Source organism: Pecten maximus, chromosome 9 (assembly GCF_902652985.1).
Source record: "Pecten maximus chromosome 9, xPecMax1.1, whole genome shotgun sequence".
NCBI lineage: Eukaryota > Metazoa > Mollusca > Bivalvia > Pectinida > Pectinidae > Pecten > Pecten maximus.
This window is the reverse complement of record NC_047023.1, coordinates 6,866,733-6,886,759: the sequence shown is the minus strand read 5'-3', so window position 1 is coordinate 6,886,759 and position 20,027 is coordinate 6,866,733. Positions and strand designations below refer to the sequence as shown.

Below are 20,027 nucleotides of genomic sequence, written 5' to 3'. Positions count from 1 at the left end.
GCGTTTATCATTTCGAAACACCTGGTCTTATAAATCCTGATTCTAATAAGTACTCTCCATGAAATGTCATACTTGATCATAAATGTATTTACCCTCCGTTTATCGATGTCTAGTTCAACTGCTACATCTACATATCATTGTTTTATGTTGTTTTTGTTAGATGTTTTTGTATTGTACAATGCTTTGCTTGTTTTATCAGCCTTATTATCTGCTCACGCTTGTCTTCCATAACTCGATCCTGCTGTTCACTGACACTTAAACTTGAGATTGGATGCAGGAAATTCCTTAAGTATCCCTAATATATATACCAAAAGTGGGGAGCAGTAGTTTTCTACTTAATACGACGGCGGTTAGTGGACACAGCCCTCAGACAGACAGCGAAAGGTAACAATGTCCTTTTGTTCTTGATAATGTCAGTCTAAACTTCTAAATTTGTTGTATTGATGAAAAGCATTAACTTCAGTTGTTTATTACCTTGACAGATTGTAGAATATTAAAACACAAATTGCTTACACACATTCCATCAGATGATAGCCAACAGACGGTTTTGACTTAGTAGCCTTCATTATTGTCAACAATGACTATACATTTCATTATGATAGAATGTTGCATTACAATGAAACTTTATAGATACTACATGCTAACACGTTCATGTGTTTTGTGTAATTCCGGGAGAAATCCCCACCGGGCGGGATATCAATTGGAAGAGATCGGACATCAAATTGCCATCTGTTTTTTTTTTAATTTTTTCAGTTTTAAATTTATTTTATTCATCCTTTTGCATATTATAAGTACATGAAATACATAGAAAAAACATTAATTATAGATACAATTTTACAGCAACACAATATCATTTTTTGAGAAGAGCATCAAAGGTGACAATGATTTGGTAAACATAATAGTAACATTTTAGAAAATGCGTACATGTATATATCTTGAAACAATGTTTAATGGTTAATCTGTTGATTGTGGGTATAGGTGCATGCATGTGCGCTCATATGAACAAATAACTTGTCAGGTAAACCTTTAAGAAAACAAATGACTCCCGGCGTTCTGTAAAAGCTGTTTCAGAAAACTGAGCTCATTATCTGTAGTTCCATGCTTTCCTCATGGCAACAACATGGGAGTTTGGTGTTCGGCTAGGTCAATGTTCTGAGATGTTTGTAACATATATCACCATAACTAAGGTCATATGAGAACGGTCGAGTGATATCAACGGAAGAAACCTATATATGGAAACAAATCGTAGATAAATTCAATAATAGGATACTTAGTATTGGGCTAAAAGATGACCGTTGGCCTCCTCGATATCTACTTCATAGGGGTCATAAAAAATCATCCGGAATGACCGGAGGAGGGGGGGCTAGGGGGGTGCTATTTCAGTCGATTTATATATGATGAAGATGCTTTTGAGTAGAGGAAACCTAAAAACTGAATGGGTCATCTGAATGGAAGTAATGAATATCGCCTTTTAACAAGAAACACTAAAATACGACTCGTTTTCACTCGCCTTTAAAGTCTACGTTATATGCTAAGTTGTAACTGGGTGGTTTCATTTCTGTAACTTGTGGTTGGGAAGATAACTGTTTAGATAATTATATATGTATACAGATTTAGGTTTGTTATGTGGTATTACAGATGTCCGTACATGTCAGCCAACACATTGTTGATTTTTTATTTTGTTTTCTTTTTTTTTATGTATTTCACTATGGTTCTACGTGTATGTCATCACTGATTTGATACTTAAAACCGCAATCCACTATCATTACTAAGTAAACGTATTGAATAAAAGAACATTTTATTTGTTGATATCAAAGTATGAGTCACCTGAAGCGAGAAAAGTACTCAGACCATCTTTATCATATATGCAAATTACAAAAATGTTTGGTAGGAAAACCATTACCATCACCTATAAAACAGTTAATGATATCTAAATTAATAATAATTCAAGTAAATAATTTGCACGACATACATGCGTCTAAATGTTTGTTTTCTGCAATTATATCCAGGTATTCCAGGCGTAGGGAGCTACTTTAAGGTAGAAAGTAACATCGGTAGTAGTAAAACATCGATACAACGTGTTACAATGTAAACAGTAAAATATCCATACCACGTGTTACAATGTAAACACTAAAACATCGATACAACGTGTTACAATGTAAACAGTAAAATATCCATACCACGTGTTACAATGTAAACACTAAAACATCGATACAACGTGTTACAATGTAAACAGTAAAATATCCATACCACGTGTTACAATGTAAACACTAAAACATCGATACAACGTGTTACAATGTAAACAGTAAAATATCCATACCACGTGTTACAATGTAAACACTAAAACATCGATACAACGTGTTACAATGTAAACACTAAAACATCGATACAACGTGTTACAATGTAAACACTAAAACATCAATACAACGTGTTACAATGTAAACAGTAAAACATCAATACAACGTGTTACAATGTAAACAGTAAAATATCCATATCACGTGTTACAATGTAAACACTAAAACGTTCATACAACGTGTTACAATGTAAACAGTCAAACATCCATACAACGTGTTACAATGTAAACAGTCAAACATCCTTACCACGTGTTACAATGTAAACAGTAAAACATCTATACAAAGTGTTACAATGTAAACAGTAAAACACCCAGACGTGTTACAATGTAAACAGTAAAACGTCGATACAAAGTATTACAATGTAAACAGTAAAACACCCAGACGTGTTACAATGTTAACAGTAAAACATCCATACCACGTGTTACAATGTAAACAGTAAAACATCCATACACCGTGTTACAATGTAAACACTAAAACATCCATAGCACGTGTTACAATGTAAACAGTCAAACATACATACCACGTGTTACAATGTAAACAGTAAAACATCGATACAAAGTGTTACAATGTAAACACTAAAACATCGATACAACGTGTTACAATGTAAACACTAAAACATCCATGCAAAGTGTTACAATGTAAATAGTAAATCATCCATACCACAGTGTTACAATGTAAACAGTAAAACATCCATACAAAGTGTTATAATGTAAATAGTAAATCATCCATACCATAGTGTTACAATGTAAACAGTAAAACATCCATGCAAAGTGTTACAATGTAAACACTAAAACATCCATACCACGTGTTACAATGTAAACAGTAAAACATCCATACACCGTGTTACAATGTGAACAGTAAAACGTCGACACAACGTATTACAATGTAAATAATAAATCTACATGCAACATGTTATAATGTATATAATAAAATGACCATGAAACTTGTCACAACATGAGTACACAAACTAAGATAAGCACTCCAGTGTGATTTGTGTCGTAATTTCTTCGTTTCGGATTCAGTCGAATGAGCTGCTACACTATGCGGTTTTATTACTGTTCTGAATTCTATACCGCCAGTAAAAATTATTGAAACATTGCTGTAACTCAATAAAAACAATAAAAAAAAAAAAAACGAAAAACGAAAAAAGACATTTCCCATAAAACATTTTTGTAACATTTGTCGCAGAAACAAGAGCATAGATATCTAGTGTAACATCAACAAAATAAACGTAACAGACAAATAGTCGAAAAATTACAGAATTAAGGATAGGATCTCAAGTTTAAGGGTATAGGGTCAATGCTTATTTCCCCGATAGCTTCTTCATATGAGACATAAGTGGCTTTTTAATCGACTTTTACTATGAATAAGCAGGCTTTATTCATTGTCTATACAATAGCCCATAATTGTCAAACGCGATTCTACAAGAGAGTTGGGATATGATTTGTACTGTTTTTGGCTATACAGCCAGATAGGTGCACTATTTCTCCTTGCTTGTAGTTAATATTATAAGTTAACCCTGAAATATTAAATTTCTATTAAATTAAGTTTGGACAAAATCGGCTTCGAAATATATACGTACTTTACCACATTTTTTGATATCTTTTTAATAATATTCAAAAGACACAAATTGTACATTGAAACAATGACAGCAGGAAATCCTCGAGTGGTCTTGGCCCTACAATCGTATGTCGTTCATTGGTTTTATGTAAAATATAAACAATGTGTGTACTGGTTCACAGTTTGACTATTTTTCTTTCCAAACCTTGAAGACGCAAAACAGGAGACTCGAGAAATTTATATACAGTAACAAATGAATATTTCCTGAAAATAGCAATAACAAATTCCAAGTGATGAATTCGAAGATGGCCACAGTCAGGCACAGTGTTTCCAATCAAACTACTCAAAATTGGACAGGCATAGATTAGAGACAAAGGGAAACTTAAATGTGAGATTTGAGGAAGATCCTTGCCGTCCTTGGCGTGAAAAAAAGAAGATATATATAACGAGCCGTACTGAACAAGAATTAGCCCACCATTTGTTTATGGGCCAAAGATAATGTAATAGCATTTGATGCCCATTGAAAGCTTGATGCCTCCATTGGAAGCGCCCTTTTTTTCTTTCTTTTTTTTTTCATTATTTGCCATTGCCCGAATTGGACATAGATTTGCGTGGGTTGTCAAATAAGACTCCTGAACACCTGAAGTAATTTGTTCAGTATACATACACATTCAAACATTTGAAATGAAAAACAAAATCAGTCCGATTGATTGTCATGTGATGGACTTTTTACATTTAAACACTTAATAATAATTATAATGATTTGGAGTTTAAATATCGGTATATCACAGCAGCATAGCCGTCTGAAAGCGGTTCACAGCTTATTAACCCTTGTCTCCTCAACCCCTTGGGGAGCATACAGCCAGAGGTGCCATGTTGGCGCTACCAGCTTGCACACGACATTTCTTTCACTGCCCTTCCACATATTCATTTACAGCTATGTCGATTCGAACACAACTTCAATGATTCAACACCTTTACCAAGCCTCTACTACATGAATCGACCTTTCGGTCACATAGCGTTGCATTCTACCACTAGACTATCTTGTCTTAATGTAAAATGATGGTCTCTGTTGATATTCAGAAAAAAATCATTATTACATGAAGGACGTGTTTGCAAAAGTGGATGTTTCAGCCATAAAGAAAGAAATCTTAATAATGTTGTTTATATAATTAAAGAAAGTTTGCAATTGATGTTTCATATTTTTAATACAATATGCTCTGTTGTAAGGTAAAATTAAGCCTTTAAGGATGTTTTTAATGATGAACCTATCAATGATTGATCAATTACAAGGATGAAGTGAATAAGCATACGATATAACTGACTAAATATTTTAGTATACATTGCATGAGACAAGTGAAAGGATCAGATGTTGAATGTGATCCCGTCACATTCTTTCGTGCAGTTGTATATAGACGAAACACCAATCATTTGCCTTCATAACAAAGGAAACTAATGTTTTCAAAACCTCGAAAACATCTTTTAAAATTTCCTTTTATCTGTTGTTTATGGTTAAAATATTTATGAACTTATGCCCATGACAAATTCATTGTTGAAGCATACAACTATTGTACATACACATACAATGTATAGATAAAATACATTTCTTGTTCATTCTAGAGTTCTGTAGCTCGTCAGCACCGTGTCTTTACAATGGACGGAACTTTGATCGTATCAAGCATCATACTGACCATGATGACGTTCTCCGGAAATTACGCATCAACCATTCCACACCTTGGCAGTAGCTGTCACAGTCCTGTCATTTGTCCTTCGTATACCGTCATCAGGGGAAAATCTACGAATGTAAGTTGACAGTGACAAAAATAAAAGAAGGATTTTGCGGTGCTAGTACGTACATGACGATAACTTCAGTGACGACACTCGTAGCCGACTGAAGTACAAGTGTACTCTCCGCACGCACTGAATAAATAATGGCAGAAATAGAGGACATAAATAGACGGATTCAAGATTAATTATTTAGCGAAATAAAAAAAAAAAAAAAAAGAAGAAGAAGAAAAAAAAATATGCATTAACTTTAATCTACATGTAAAATACCAAATTGAAATGCAGAGTGAATGCAGTCTTTTTTTAATTCTTCGATTGCGAGTCTGCTTATTGACTTGTAACAAATAAGTCTCGGCATGTGCTACACATTTCCCTGTTGATGAGTTGAGGGAATGGTATGGAGCAATTCTGAGGAAAGGTTATATAGGTACAGAGACTCTGGTGTTTCCCTGTTTATGAGTTGAGGGAATGGTATGGAGCAATTCTGAGGAAAGGTTATATAGGTACAGAGACTCTGGTGTTTCCCTGTTTATGAGTTGAGGAAATGGTATGGAGCAATTCGGAGGAAAGGTTATATAGGTACAGAGACTCTGGTGTTTCCCTGTTTATGAGTTGAGGGAATGGTATGGAGCAATTCTGAGGAAAGGTTATATAGGTACAGAGACTCTGGTGTTTCCCTGTTTATGAGTTGAGGGAATGGTATGGAGTAATTCTGAGGAAAGGTTATATAGGTACAGAGACGCTGGTGTTTCCCTGTTTATGAGTTGAGGGAATGGTATGGAGCAATTCTGAGGAAAGGTAATATAGGTACAGAGACGCTGGTGTTTCCCTGTTTATGAGTTGAGGGAATGGTATGGAGCAATTCTGAGGAAAGGTTATATAGGTACAGAGACTCTGGTGTTTCCCTGTTTATGAGTTGAGGGAATGGTATGGAGCAATTCTGAGGAAAGGTAATATAGGTACAGAGACGCTGGTGTTTCCCTGTTTATGAGTTGAGGGAATGGTATGGAGCAATTCTGCGGAAAGGTTATATAGGTACAGAGACTCTGGTGTTTCCCTGTTTATGAGTTGAGGGAATGGTATGGAGCAATTCTGAGGAAAGGTTATATAGGTACAGAGACTCTGGTGTTTCCCTGTTTATGAGTTGAGGGAATGGTATGGAGCAATTCTGAGGAAAGGTTATATAGGTACAGAGACTCTGGTGTTTCCCTGTTTATGAGTTGCGGGAATGGTATGGAGCAATTCTGAGGAAAGGTTATATAGGTACAGAGACTCTGGTGTTTCCCTGTTTATGAGTTGCGGGAATGGTATGGAGTAATTCTGAGGAAAGGTTATATAGGTACAGAGACTCTGGTGTTTCCCTGTTTATGAGTTGAGGGAATGGTATGGAGCAATTCTGAGGAAAGGTTATATAGGTACAGAGACTCTGGTGTTTCCCTGGTGTATTTCAGTAACTTCAGGCAATCAATTACGCAATGACATCAAATTTGGTTTTGAAATGAGAAGTTTTATCTAATTGTTTCGAAAGATGCACATGTAGGTTGATTGAGGCCATGATGAATCGTCGACCTCCTGGTCTCATTTGGAGATATTTTACTTCCTTGTGCGATCTGAAGTCAGACGAGCTTGATGCGTAAAACTATGTCAGGTGATTCCAGTGTCACCACCCTAACTCGTATTTTTGATATTGTGACTAAACCCATGTTTGACCTAGATTTATAGGGCAGCTGTCGTCTATGACACAGAAGACGCCTACTCTCCAGAGGAACATGGTCTTATTCTCCTCGGACCTTTTCGTTAGCCTCCATACAAATCTAGATTTTTGTTTGAATTTTGACCTCGTTTAATCGATTGGAGTTTTAATAATGACTTCGTTATTATGACTGTATTGTTTGTTGTTATTGTACATGATCGTTCACATTGACAATAGCTTTAAACTAAGGAAAATTTTACATTCGATATCGGTTTTATTTTTGGGTTCCATATCTTATGTTCTTACTACAAAACCTTTTCAGGACATGTAAAATGGACAATGTATAATGTATCGGGTAATGGCACAGACATTTTCTTATGATGTTTGAAATGTAATGTCTGATATTATGGCTTGACGGTCTATACTTTCCTAGGACTACGAATATCGTCGATACGATGAGTCCAAATGGATTGCTACCAACTACGTCGCTTTGGCAATGACACCTGGAGATGAACTAGACATGCGCATGCGTCTGAAAGGTTACTACCTAGGAGGAAATACTGAGGGTAAGAACACAACTGTACAACGATTATTATATAATTATCCACATTACAGATTTGTAAGGAAGATGGTGGAACTTTTTTTAATCACTTTTTATGACAGAGTTTAAATGCGTATTCAGATTATAAATCCAAATAAAGGTACATTGTTTCTGTTTCGAAAGAATGAAATATTTTGACATGGGTGGACTTTTGAATCACTTTGTAACGGGTATTATAGGAAACATTATATTTGGGGGGATGTTTGGACTGTACTTTCGAATCACATTTTAATAAGAATTTCAGTAAGTATTTTTAGTTGTCAGAAATCTCTATAGGCAATTCTTAAAATTAAGCCTTCCCTTTGATAGCAGTTTTCTTTGTTATATTACATCCAGGAGTTTCTATAGACCAGACCCTTCCCGTGATCCTCCGGGTGGCGCCAAACATGGCACCGAACGGGACAGTGTTCGTTATGTTACAAATGATACCTTCAACAGTCCATGGTAATATTCCTACTCCTACTGCGGAGTCCGTCTACATCCAAGAGGTCCCACCCTTCAACGTATATGTGAGGTACGTATATAATAGAACTACTAGTCCCGTGTGTGTGGTCGACTGATAAGTAAAGATACATTATCTTAATATCAATTTGCAATAAACAAATCCACGGTTTGTATTACTGGAAATTTAGTACATGTAACAGCGTTTACAACAGGCTATTACCGGCGAACAAATAGAGGCTATATCTGAATAACAGAAAGACAAAAGAACAAATATACGGGAAGCACACCATGAGTTCCAGACGTATATCGGGCGGGTAAATATAATTTAAACTACGATTTGACTAGAAAAAATATCTAATTACGTGACCATACAGCAGCGAATTTGAGATATCATTTTTCTACTTTGTACTAAAGCAGGGCGCTTTAAAAGAAGAATTAATGGCGATTTTCATAGAAGTATATTCGCGTACGAACTGTGATTTCTGACCTTAAAGAGGCTTACCCGCAGACGGACCGGTAAACTGCACATCTCCGATCACTAAATAAACTTCAGTACACGTTTCTATGTGACAAAATTAGAGGCTTTCCGACTTTATTTCTTGAAAACAATTACAGAATATGTATTTAAAAGACGTTTTAAAACTCAACCTGAGAGGGAAATGTATGGAATATAACGGCAAATCTTTGTAAATCGCCACTGCCTTTGAAGTTATCACTGTGCGGCACTGTGCACGTGCTTGTTTCTTTGATGTGTCAATCAAATTAGACTCCACTTTATAGCGGGGACTTATTGCGGGTTGCGATTAAATAAATAATATTAAAAATGAGGTTTTAATATCACTTTTAAGCGTTTTATAAGAAACAAGCACTTATCCACATAAAAATATTCACATGCATACGCTCCTACTGAAATATTGAAACGTAGAACGCAGCTATTCAGAAGTAGGCTACCAAGCTATTGCACTTCGCTATATTCAGTTTCTACGTTGGAACAGATTAACATTGTGCATTATTATATACCTGATAGCTGATCATCTAAACAGCATATAATGTATGTTAATTGAATATTTCAATGTTACTTTGATGGTTTCCACTAACATCAACAAAATATATTGGTATTAGCCCTATAACGTCTGATAATCACTTTTACCCAGCCGGATATGTTCAAGTTAGCCAAACAAATGTGGCGTCAATCCACTTGATAGATGGTGCACCGTGCCCGCCGATAGAGAAGGTGGTATTTTAGGTAGATAAATGAAATGTCACGTGATTACTCTTAAGTGGTCCCTTCAAAAATACGCGTGTACTTGTAATTTGATATTTCTATGTCGTATAGTATTCCGGTGTTCTCCGCTAACATTTATTTATATAAGTTTGTAATTTTTCAAATTGTCCCTTTAAGCGTATGTATGATAACACAGCATATAGTCATATGTAACTCGCATCATTTTTGATGTAAATGCATGTTTGTTCTGATAAACTCACCTGATAATAAAAATATATAGCAACAGTTGAACAATTTTAGTGAAAGTCAGCCATCCTAAGTATTTGATAATAATCTAATACAAATAAATTGATAATAGTTTATGACTTTCTGTTCCAGACGCTTTGTGGGGTGTTCACTACACTCCACATGCCAACATGAGGTCGACATATTGAAAAACGCTATCGGAAACCTTTCCAAATACTACCAGGAATATTTTCTATTGGCGGAATTCGAATCCAGTACTGATGTAGTCCATAATGAGGCGTGGCTGATATCCACGGAACACGTGTTATAATTACAACTTCGCCCATTCCAAGGTCGAACATCTCTTCCTTCTTTTTTGTTATTTGCTTTACATTAAATCAACTATAGTATCAGTTTTGTTCCTACTGTTATTCGCTTATTTTCCAAAATTACAAAAGGCACTCGCTATTTTTAAAGTTACAAAAGGCACTCGCTATTTTTAAAGTTACAAAAGGCACTCGCTATTTCCAAAGTTACGAAAGGCACTTGCTTATTTTTTCAAAGTTACAAAAGATAATTGCTTATTTTCTAAAGTTACATAAGGCACTCGCTTATTTTCCAAAGTTGTATAAGGATAATCCCTTATTTTACAAAGTTACATAAGGCATTCGCTTCTTTTCTAAGGATACAAAAGATAATCGCTTATTTTCTAAAATTACATAAGGTACTCGCTATTTCCAAAATCACAATAGGCACTCGCTTATTGTTCAAAGTTACAGAAGGCACTCGCTTACTTTCCAAAATTACAAAAGGCACTCGCTTTCGTTCATTTCATTATATCATGGATATTTCAAGATATTGAAGAGCACACCGCACCGAGCGTAGGTAAACATGGAAAGTGTTCAGATGCAGATGGACATGAACATTGTTAAATGTCCCACGTTAAACTAAAATTTCGGTATAATCATGAAAGGGCTTGGAGGTATGACTTGGCAAAACAATGTGGACATATGTTCTAATATTACCATGTGATGGACGTACATGTATTAACATGTAAACAAGTATCACATATCTTTCTCTTGGTTGTGAATTTGTTCAAAATGCAATACAATCAAAATAGCATTTCACTAACATTGAAATTCTAATAAATGTTATACGAGGGCTGATTGATAAGCTGTGAGCGTCGTATTGAAGGATTTGAATTTGTCCGGACATATTTTATTACTTTTTATCATAACCCCCTTCAGTATCTATACACTTTTGCCAACGGTGTTTAAGGGCCTCAATGCCACTTTTATAGAACTCCTTTTCTTGGCTGTTCAGGAAGATATCCACTGCATGTTAAGTTAGTGTTGGGGCTAAAGTTATCAATCCGTTTATCAATCAGCCCTCGTATCTTAATATCGAATCTTAGTACATATCATTAGGTAACTAACGCACAAGTCTTAGATTGCCGACGTAGCAAAGGTAACCACAGGTGAAATTAAACATATATGTAAATAAAGGCAAATTCGTGTAAAATAGACTATAATTTGTAAAAATTGAGGAAATAGAGATACAGCCGTATAATGTGTGACACATGCAGACAAAACAAGCGAAACATCAACGGCTGGACGGACAACTACAATCCACCATTCAATAGGCGTATAAAATAGCTTGAATTACAACTTTATGAGAATCACGAAATGAACTATTCGTTTCCTATAAAAAGATATATTTTTGTATATTTCCTGGGTTCTCAAAGTTATGAGCTTTGCGTTTATACCAAATTTATATAATAAATATGTATATAAATCTTCTCTGGAACTAAGCAATGCATTTATCGCTCATATTTGACTGGTGTGTAAATACATCTTATGCTTGAAAGGCATGGTTCTGTCCAAAGGTCGGAACCATCCTTGAGTTAAGGGAAAGCATATAAACGTCGAATCTGGGGGCCTTGAGGGTAAGGCCTGATAATGGAAATCTAGCTAATTCATTAAAATCTTCTTTTTGTAGGAATGACAATGTTTTTGTCTTAAATAGGTCCCATATCGGAAATACAGGTGCCCTATATTAATCACTCTATCTCTGCGTCCATCCATCCATCTGTCCATCTACACATTTAGTTCCAGGCTGATAAATTTAGTATCTATTGACGGATTTACTTGTGATTTTGCCAAGATGTTTAGTTCACAAAAATATATGCAAATGCCAAAATGTCAAGGTTAGATATTTTTTTTTGTTCACTGATGGATATTTTGTTATGATATTACGAAGAAAAAAGGGCAGCATTAAACAATAAGTCAACTGACCAACTGTCAAGGTCGCTGAGTTAAAGCTTAAGGTTATTTTGGTCTAAAGGTCAAGGGTAATGTGAATATCTGGCTGTTGTGGGGAGGGGATACAAGGTTTTAAAAATCAAATCAAAGACAGCAAATGAGTATTATGCTGGTATCAACATTTCTGTAAGTCCAGTGATTGTAAAGGTTGAAGGAACCAAGGGTCACATCATATGCATGACTGTGATTGTCCAAATATCCAATGTTTGGAACCAGAATGCTAAACGCTACTGAAAGGAAAGAGATGACTGTAATGCAGGATAATAAGTAGTAGATCCTAAACTCGAAGAGTATTCGTAATAGTACGTGGGAGTGTTTTGTCATATTCACTGAAATGTCCAGGCGAGCGTTACAGGCCCCCTAGGCCTCGTGTATTACTTATACCGAGCGTTGCTTTACAAACTTAACGCAACGCTCATAACTCAGGCAATCCAGGAAAACTAGATACGCGGAAATTCATCTTTAACATTGTCTCTTTTATCATCATAAAATAACATCCCGTATTAATTTGTAATGTGTTAACATCAGAAAATAACACATAGCTGGGGCTGCGATGGCCGAGTGGTTAACATGTTCCGACACTTTATTACTAGCCCTCCACCTCTGGGTTGCGCGTTCGAGACCTACTTGGTGCAGTTACCTGGTACTAACCGTAGGTTGGTGGTTTTTCTCCAGGTACTCCATTCCTCCACCTCCAAAACCAGGCACGTCCTTAAATGACCCTGGCTGTTAATAGGACGTTAAACAAACTAAGCCAAACTAAACCAAGGCTGTTCACCTTTTCGGTCCCTTTCATCTGGTGATACAAATCTGAATTTGATCAACCAAACTTCCTCAGTATACGATCTCCTTATATTGTACGTATAATCTACCCTATGAATCATCAAGTGGGTGGATTTTCATGCCTACAAATAGCACGAAAGGTTTTGATTTCTAAGCCATTATCATAATTATAATACTGACTAGAGTTATGAATCACAGGCGATGGGAAAGTATCAATTCCTAGTCCCAGCACTACATTTACTCTGTGATCTCTAAGTCTCGGTAGTTCGATTACCCCGCCTCTTTATTACAATTACCTTCATTCGGAGTTCATTTATACCTGATTATTACTTTTGCTTACATACATGTAGGTATATATATATATATTTGCTTTGTCTGAGATTACCCATAATATTAACAGAGCTTCATACTGTTCGAAGTAATTACAATGAGTCATACCCCTTGGTGAATTGTTCAGAGCCTTCACTTATTTCGCTAATAGAACATATATGGTGTATTTCGAATATTTCAATTTTAGAGCGAATCCGTTCAATATCCGTATTTTGTCTAAAGGTTTCACTGTCACACTGCTGTTTCTATATGTTTTAATGATTCTAAAAAAGACACAAAAGACATTAGCACCATTGAAAACAAATTGAGTGTTAGATACAGTAGAGCCAAAGCGAATTGAACTTTATACCACTGTTTCGTCCTTCTTAGACTCGGCAGTGATGCTAGAGGCTAGAGTGTTGATACCTATCAGGCGACCAATAACTAAAATATATCAAAAGATATCTCAAACCTAGATGAGGAGATATAAAAAAAACTTATAATTGAAGAAAAAATGTGATTTTCAATATTCGATATTGTGATTATGTCTACTATATTTATTCGCCATCGCGGCAGAAAATAGTGCATCTTTTCGACTTTCAGTTTCTGGTACGTGGCTTTGATCGCCAGTCTGTAAATCTTCTTGAAATAGCTCCCGCGGCTCGTTTTCATATAGAGTGGCGGTTCATCGCATTGGAGATTCCTCGTTATCTGGGTGTAGTTCTCCAGTTTTAATTGCAATTAAAAAGAAAAGAAAAGGGGAAAAAATGATGAGTAGCTCTTTATCATTTAAAATGTTTTCATTCTGAATATTGATATGATATGATATAATAATTAATGGATGCAGGCAATATGCCTCTATATCCATATCTGAATTATTTGTTTAGAATACAGTATTTAGTGGTACTATTAACTGCAGCAAAAATCTAACCATTCGTATAATTGTATAATTTATGCCGTATATAATTCTTAGCCAGAGATACAAACTGTACCCCTCAGTTTTCTAACTTGTTTTTGTTTTCATATTGATAAGAATCTTATTATATTGAAAAGCTTATCAGAAAAGGTGAAGGCGACTTTTAAGAGTCCTTTAATTTCACAAGTACATAAGCGCGACATGTTATCTTTAAATAACAAAAAACACATTTACCATGTCATCAGGATATACAGAGTTAAACTTGAAATAATTACCTATAATGTAGCCAGCAGCGACAGCTTACACTTAAGCTGTATGAGAGACGTGATGATTACAATTGCCCAATTGTAACTTTCCTTTTCTAGAGAGCAACATCCCCGCATGCCTTCCTGTGGCGTCCACATGCCCTAGTTGATTTGATGTTCAAAGATTTCCATGACAAATGACGGAACATTGACAACACGGTTTCGAGAGATGCAGGTTGATGAAGTCCATCGGAAAATTATGGACGATATGATATTATATGAAGTGGTTCAGTTGTCACCACTTAACTCTTATGTTTGAAATTGTGACATAACCCGGATTTGACCTAGATATATATGGCGGGTATCGTCGTGACCTAGATTTATATGGTGGGTGTCGTCGTGACCTAGATTTATATGGTGAGTATCGTCGTGACCTAGATTTATATCGCGGGTGTCGTCGTGACCTAGATTTATATGGTGGGTGTCGTCGATGAAGCAGATGACGCTTACTCTACTGTATCATCTGGTCCTATTGGCCTTATACGTTTTCATGTGTTCCCGTGAATTGTTATAGATATTTTGCCCTCGGTATTCTTTGTTGTATCTGACATCAATATATCTGAGTGTATCATTCTTTAAAACCTACGTTAAATTCAGAATGGTTTAGCATTAATGAGGTTGTGCTTAGATCGTCCCTCATTTCTCACAGTAATGGACAGCACATGGCAAATGTTCAGGTTCTTCTCCTCTATCACACAGGTCATTATGTCATCCCCGAGGCGTTACTTCCACACAGAGTCCTTCGATTGCTGAGATATTGTCCCGTACAAATTATCGGCATGTCCATGCTTCAGGAGAAAACACGTTGGATAGTTGCCAAAATAATCTCACTTTTCAGGCATTTGTATATTGGTATGCAGCTTTAGAAAAGACATCTGCCAAGATTATACCAGCTGCAATATATATCAACCGTTAGTCTTTGGTCAGTTTACAAACGTGTTTCCATGGAATCGATATACGACCAGCAAAATTTACTCGCTTGTATGTACGAGGAAGTACAGAATTTTTTTTTTCAACCACAATTAATTAATCATTCCACTCTAAGACCATTGCGTCACCTTGTTGACTGAATGACAACCCGGTCTTTTGATTGGTTGAGATGTTGAGCTTTAACCCGAACTATTTTTGTGTTCTTCGCATGCTTTGTGTCACGTGATTTTTGTTTATACCATCAGGCATCGATTCGACGTCATATCGCCGTGTCAAGTTCATCATGTTTCTGCTACCGAATCTATCATGTTGTTGGAATCATATTCTTGATCAATTTAGCGACTTCACTGAAAACGAATCAGAGGTAAGCACAATACCTGTTGTGGAGAAAGCCGGGATTGTTCTTAAAATGTTCACGGATGTAAATAATATATCTATCACACAAAATGCAGTTTCGTTACTATTCTATGTGTAAATACGATACCACATTTACAATAAAAACACGTCCTTCTCGCAGAAACCCCCCGAGTTGAAAGTATTTGATTCACTTGTCATGCCAGTTTTATTGTATTCATCTGAAATATGGGGATTTGAAACTGTAAATATTATAGAAAAAATTCACTTGCAATTTTTTAAAAACATACTTAAATTAAGAAAGTGTACAGCTAATTTCATGATTTATGGCGAACTAGGAAGATATCCCTCTTGACATTGAAATCAATTGTAGAATGATAACGTTTTGGCATAGCTTGATAACCTCAAATAAACTCTCAAGTAATATTTATAGATTATTGTATACTTTACAGGAAACTGGATCTATGTCGTGTAAATGGCTTGTCATACGTTAAAGATATTTTATCTAAATCTGGCTTAACTATGTCTAGATTTACCAATCAATATGTTCTTTTTTAAGAGATGAAATAAAGAATCTGGTTAAAAGTAGATTGCAGGATCAGTTTATACAGAAATGGTTTCATGATATTGATAATTCTTCAAGAAGACAATCATATTCTATATTTAAGACACAATGTGGCATAGAAAACTATTTGTTACAGCTAAATGAAAAAGATAGAAAAATTATGTGTAAATTTCGATCCTCTAATATTAAACTACCAATAGAATCAGGACGATGGCTTGGTATACCTCGTCACGAGAATATATGTAATTTGTGCGTATCAGATATTGGTGATGAATTTCATTATATATTTAAATGTGAACATGAATCTGTAATATGTTTGAGGAAGAAATATATACCAAAATACTACTATACTTATCCGAGTCGAGAAAAAATGCATGGATATGTTCACTATATTTAATCGTAAAGCTTATATAAGAATGTGTAGATTTATAGAAAAAATAAGTAAATTGATTCTAAAGTGATTTTTGTACCAAGCAGTGCTCCTCCATTCTTTAATGTTCTTTGTAATTATCACAAATTTATATTGTATAGAATGTTGTAAGATTGTATAACTGTACGCTATGTATCATTGTTATTATGTATAGTGACCTCTTGTTACACGCGTAAGTGTGTCAGAGTGATATCAATAAAACCTTGAAACAACTTGGCTTGTATGTGGTACTTCACTAGTGTCGATCAATTTATCATTCATCATATGTGACAGGCCTGAATAACTGTTGTCTATTATTGTTCACGTCGTAAACAAACAAACGATTAATACAAATGTATATGACGACGGTTGTTTTTCAGGGAAATTCTTAGTAAATGATTTGTTTATAAGACACTGGCCTCATCCATCAGGGAAGGGAAAACACCGAACTTTCACAATGTCGAGAATTCAATAAAATGTTCATAAACAAACTCCCATATGTAGATATTGCTAAACAAACAAATCCGTAATCAAGACCCAAAACGTTCCATCTATCAGAAGAATCTTCGAATAACCGTTCCAGTCGCTAACACATAACATTACACTAATTGACAGACAGAGACTGCCTACATAAAATTCATGATATGAGCAAAACCACCGCGTTCTATCTAAAATGACTAAAGGATAAGTTGGAGAGCATTTAACTCCAAGATAACATCAAACACCTCCAAAAGAATTCTCATTTTAAAGTCAACAGTGAAACTACCAGTTGCAAAAACATCTGGCATTGCAAATAAATTCGCCAAATACGTTGCAAAACATTTATATTTCAATCATTCCAATCAATTTCAGTCCTTTTGAGACGAAAATGGAAAACGAAAAGAAAAACATTCACACTTACGATACTCAAACAATATTTCCGCTGGTCCCAACGGCCAGGTTCCTACATTGTGTTGAAGTCATCAGAGCATGAGTCACATATTTCCGACTTGGATAAGACATTGTATTGTGAGGAGTACATATCCCTTGTGTGGCCCGAGTTCAGTAACGAACTTTTGTGTTAGATATTCGGTGTAAATACCACCAGAGTGAATGAATGAGTTGTACAAATGTATGTAATATGTAGGGTATATATAGTGTATATCTGTAGATAAATTGTGTATATTTGTATGTGATCAACTCCCTTGTCTCTGTGACAGTATGGTAAAATGACATATATGTGTGACATTGGTATGTATGCGTCTTCCTTCACTGGTACAATCTTCGCTGAAATGGCAAAACAGGATAATAGGAGTCACTCATCTCGGCCATAAAGTTCTATATAAGTCAGGACACAAGTCTTACCTGCAGATGCCGGGCCCGATTAACAGTCAAGGGATGCCTCTTAGCCTTTCGGACAGGGATAAGGCACACCTATTTGTTATGGGTGTGATTCCATATTTACTATGGAATATGATTGCTCAATTTTTTGCAAACTCGTACGAAAATGTTTTGAATATCTGAAAATGGAAAATATTGCATAGCGTGAAGGATATTTTGTCCCTTTAGAATTATATGTACATGTATGAACCATACGCTTTATAATTAAACTACCAGTTTTTAACGTACATTTGTAATACTATTTAACAAACCGTATACTATCATTTGGTTGTGCACGTATAACCTTTTTATTGAACCATGACCCTGGTTGTCGACAGTTGTTTAACAATAATCAAATATAAATGTTTGCAAATTCTAAATAACTGAATTCAAATAAACCCTTTTCTTGAATTAACAAGTGTTTGAATGAATAGGTAGCCTAAATTTGTATTGACAAGAAATATCTTTAAAAATAATAAACGGCATAGTTTTAATGCTGGTTGTTATAATGTAAAACAGCTGGTGAACAGCCGCGTATATAGACTGCCGTTTTAGTGATTATCTACAAAATGTAATATCATTAATTCAAATTATTGATAGCAGGGAGTTTATATTGAGATTAAAAATTCGAATTACTTATTTAATTCGATTTAGTGGGATCATTAATTCACTAAGTGATATCATTAAATCAAATTAGTGATATCACATTTTGTTGATAAATACTGAAATGGCGAATCATATACGCGTTTGGTGACTAATTCAGTTCGTTAAACCATGAATCTTGATCATTGAACTGTCTCAGCTATAGCAGTAGCATCACTTAGCATCAGCTGATAAGGAATGGTATCCAAATAGTCTAAACTTACGAGACCATGCATTTATAATAAACAACAAACAAGACAGGTGAAGCTTAGGATGTATTATTTATATTCATGACCAATAAGTACAAAATAAGACACGAGGAAATCATAGGCTGCCAGAAAGTAGTACATAACATAGAAACCAAAGACTCCACGGTAAATCTATGCATTCAGTGAATAACAGCACTGTATTAGACATGCAAAAATATCAATGTTAAATTGATTTACATGTACATATGTATTTTAGTGTTTATTTAAGATAATTTGGTGCATACGATATTACATGTTTATGTATATTTTGCTCGGATAAAACGGTATGTTTGACACCTACCATTACATGATCGGGTAAAGATCATGTACTGAACACTTAAGGAATAATGAAAGTGATCAGAAATAATAATTAATATTAGTATTAATAATGAAAAAGTTAAAACTTCAACTTGGTCATGTTTTGCGGTAAGAAAAAAACAGCATAAACAATATTATGCAATAAAGCAGTGAACCAAAAGTTTATGTCAAAATAAGGCACTATAGTAATAGAATGAATACATCTACTCCAAAATGTATTAAGGTACATACATTGTGAGCCAGTATTAAAAATTGAAGCTTCATTTTTTGTGGCTTAATATATCATTTTTTTCATAAAAACTAAGTAAATCTATCAACATTTAACAGTACTAATCTATAAGAGAATTTAAAAAGTTTCTGTACATGTAAACTGTTTGTAAGCTGAAAAATTATTCAAATTATCAGGAATGTAATTTTGTTGAAGGTACTCTATATAGAATAAAAACAATTGTATAACGTGACATTTTGGTTTAAATTACAAATTTAATTCAAATTGATATAAGTGATATTAAATGGAAGGTCACGATCTACTGAGGACAACAATGTGTAATGCTATAGGATGTACACATCATATGGTAACAAAACATGTTAGTGTGCATTTTGCTTGGAATATGCAATGAGATATTTGGCCCAATTGTTACAAAACATGAATAAAGATTAAGTACTGAACACTTGTGGTAA

General features: G+C 34.9%; 1 protein-coding gene across 2 annotated transcripts; it reads left to right on the top strand.

Annotated features, from left to right (window-relative positions):
• The first annotated feature begins 258 nt into the window (after positions 1-258).
• Positions 259-10,300, top strand: LOC117334993 (heme-binding protein 2-like). 2 transcript variants are annotated; one of them, XM_033894879.1, is made up of 5 exons: positions 259-384; positions 5,535-5,717; positions 7,826-7,958; positions 8,330-8,507; positions 10,041-10,300. In XM_033894879.1, exons 2-5 carry the CDS (start codon positions 5,568-5,570, stop codon positions 10,216-10,218), a joined length of 639 nt encoding a protein of 212 aa, XP_033750770.1. In that variant the 5' UTR covers positions 259-384; positions 5,535-5,567; the 3' UTR covers positions 10,219-10,300. The 2 variants fall into 2 exon arrangements, with proteins under 2 accessions (XP_033750770.1, XP_033750771.1); XM_033894880.1 differs by lacking the exon at positions 259-384 and adding an exon at positions 4,541-4,559.
• Positions 10,301-20,027: the final 9,727 nt, after the last annotated feature.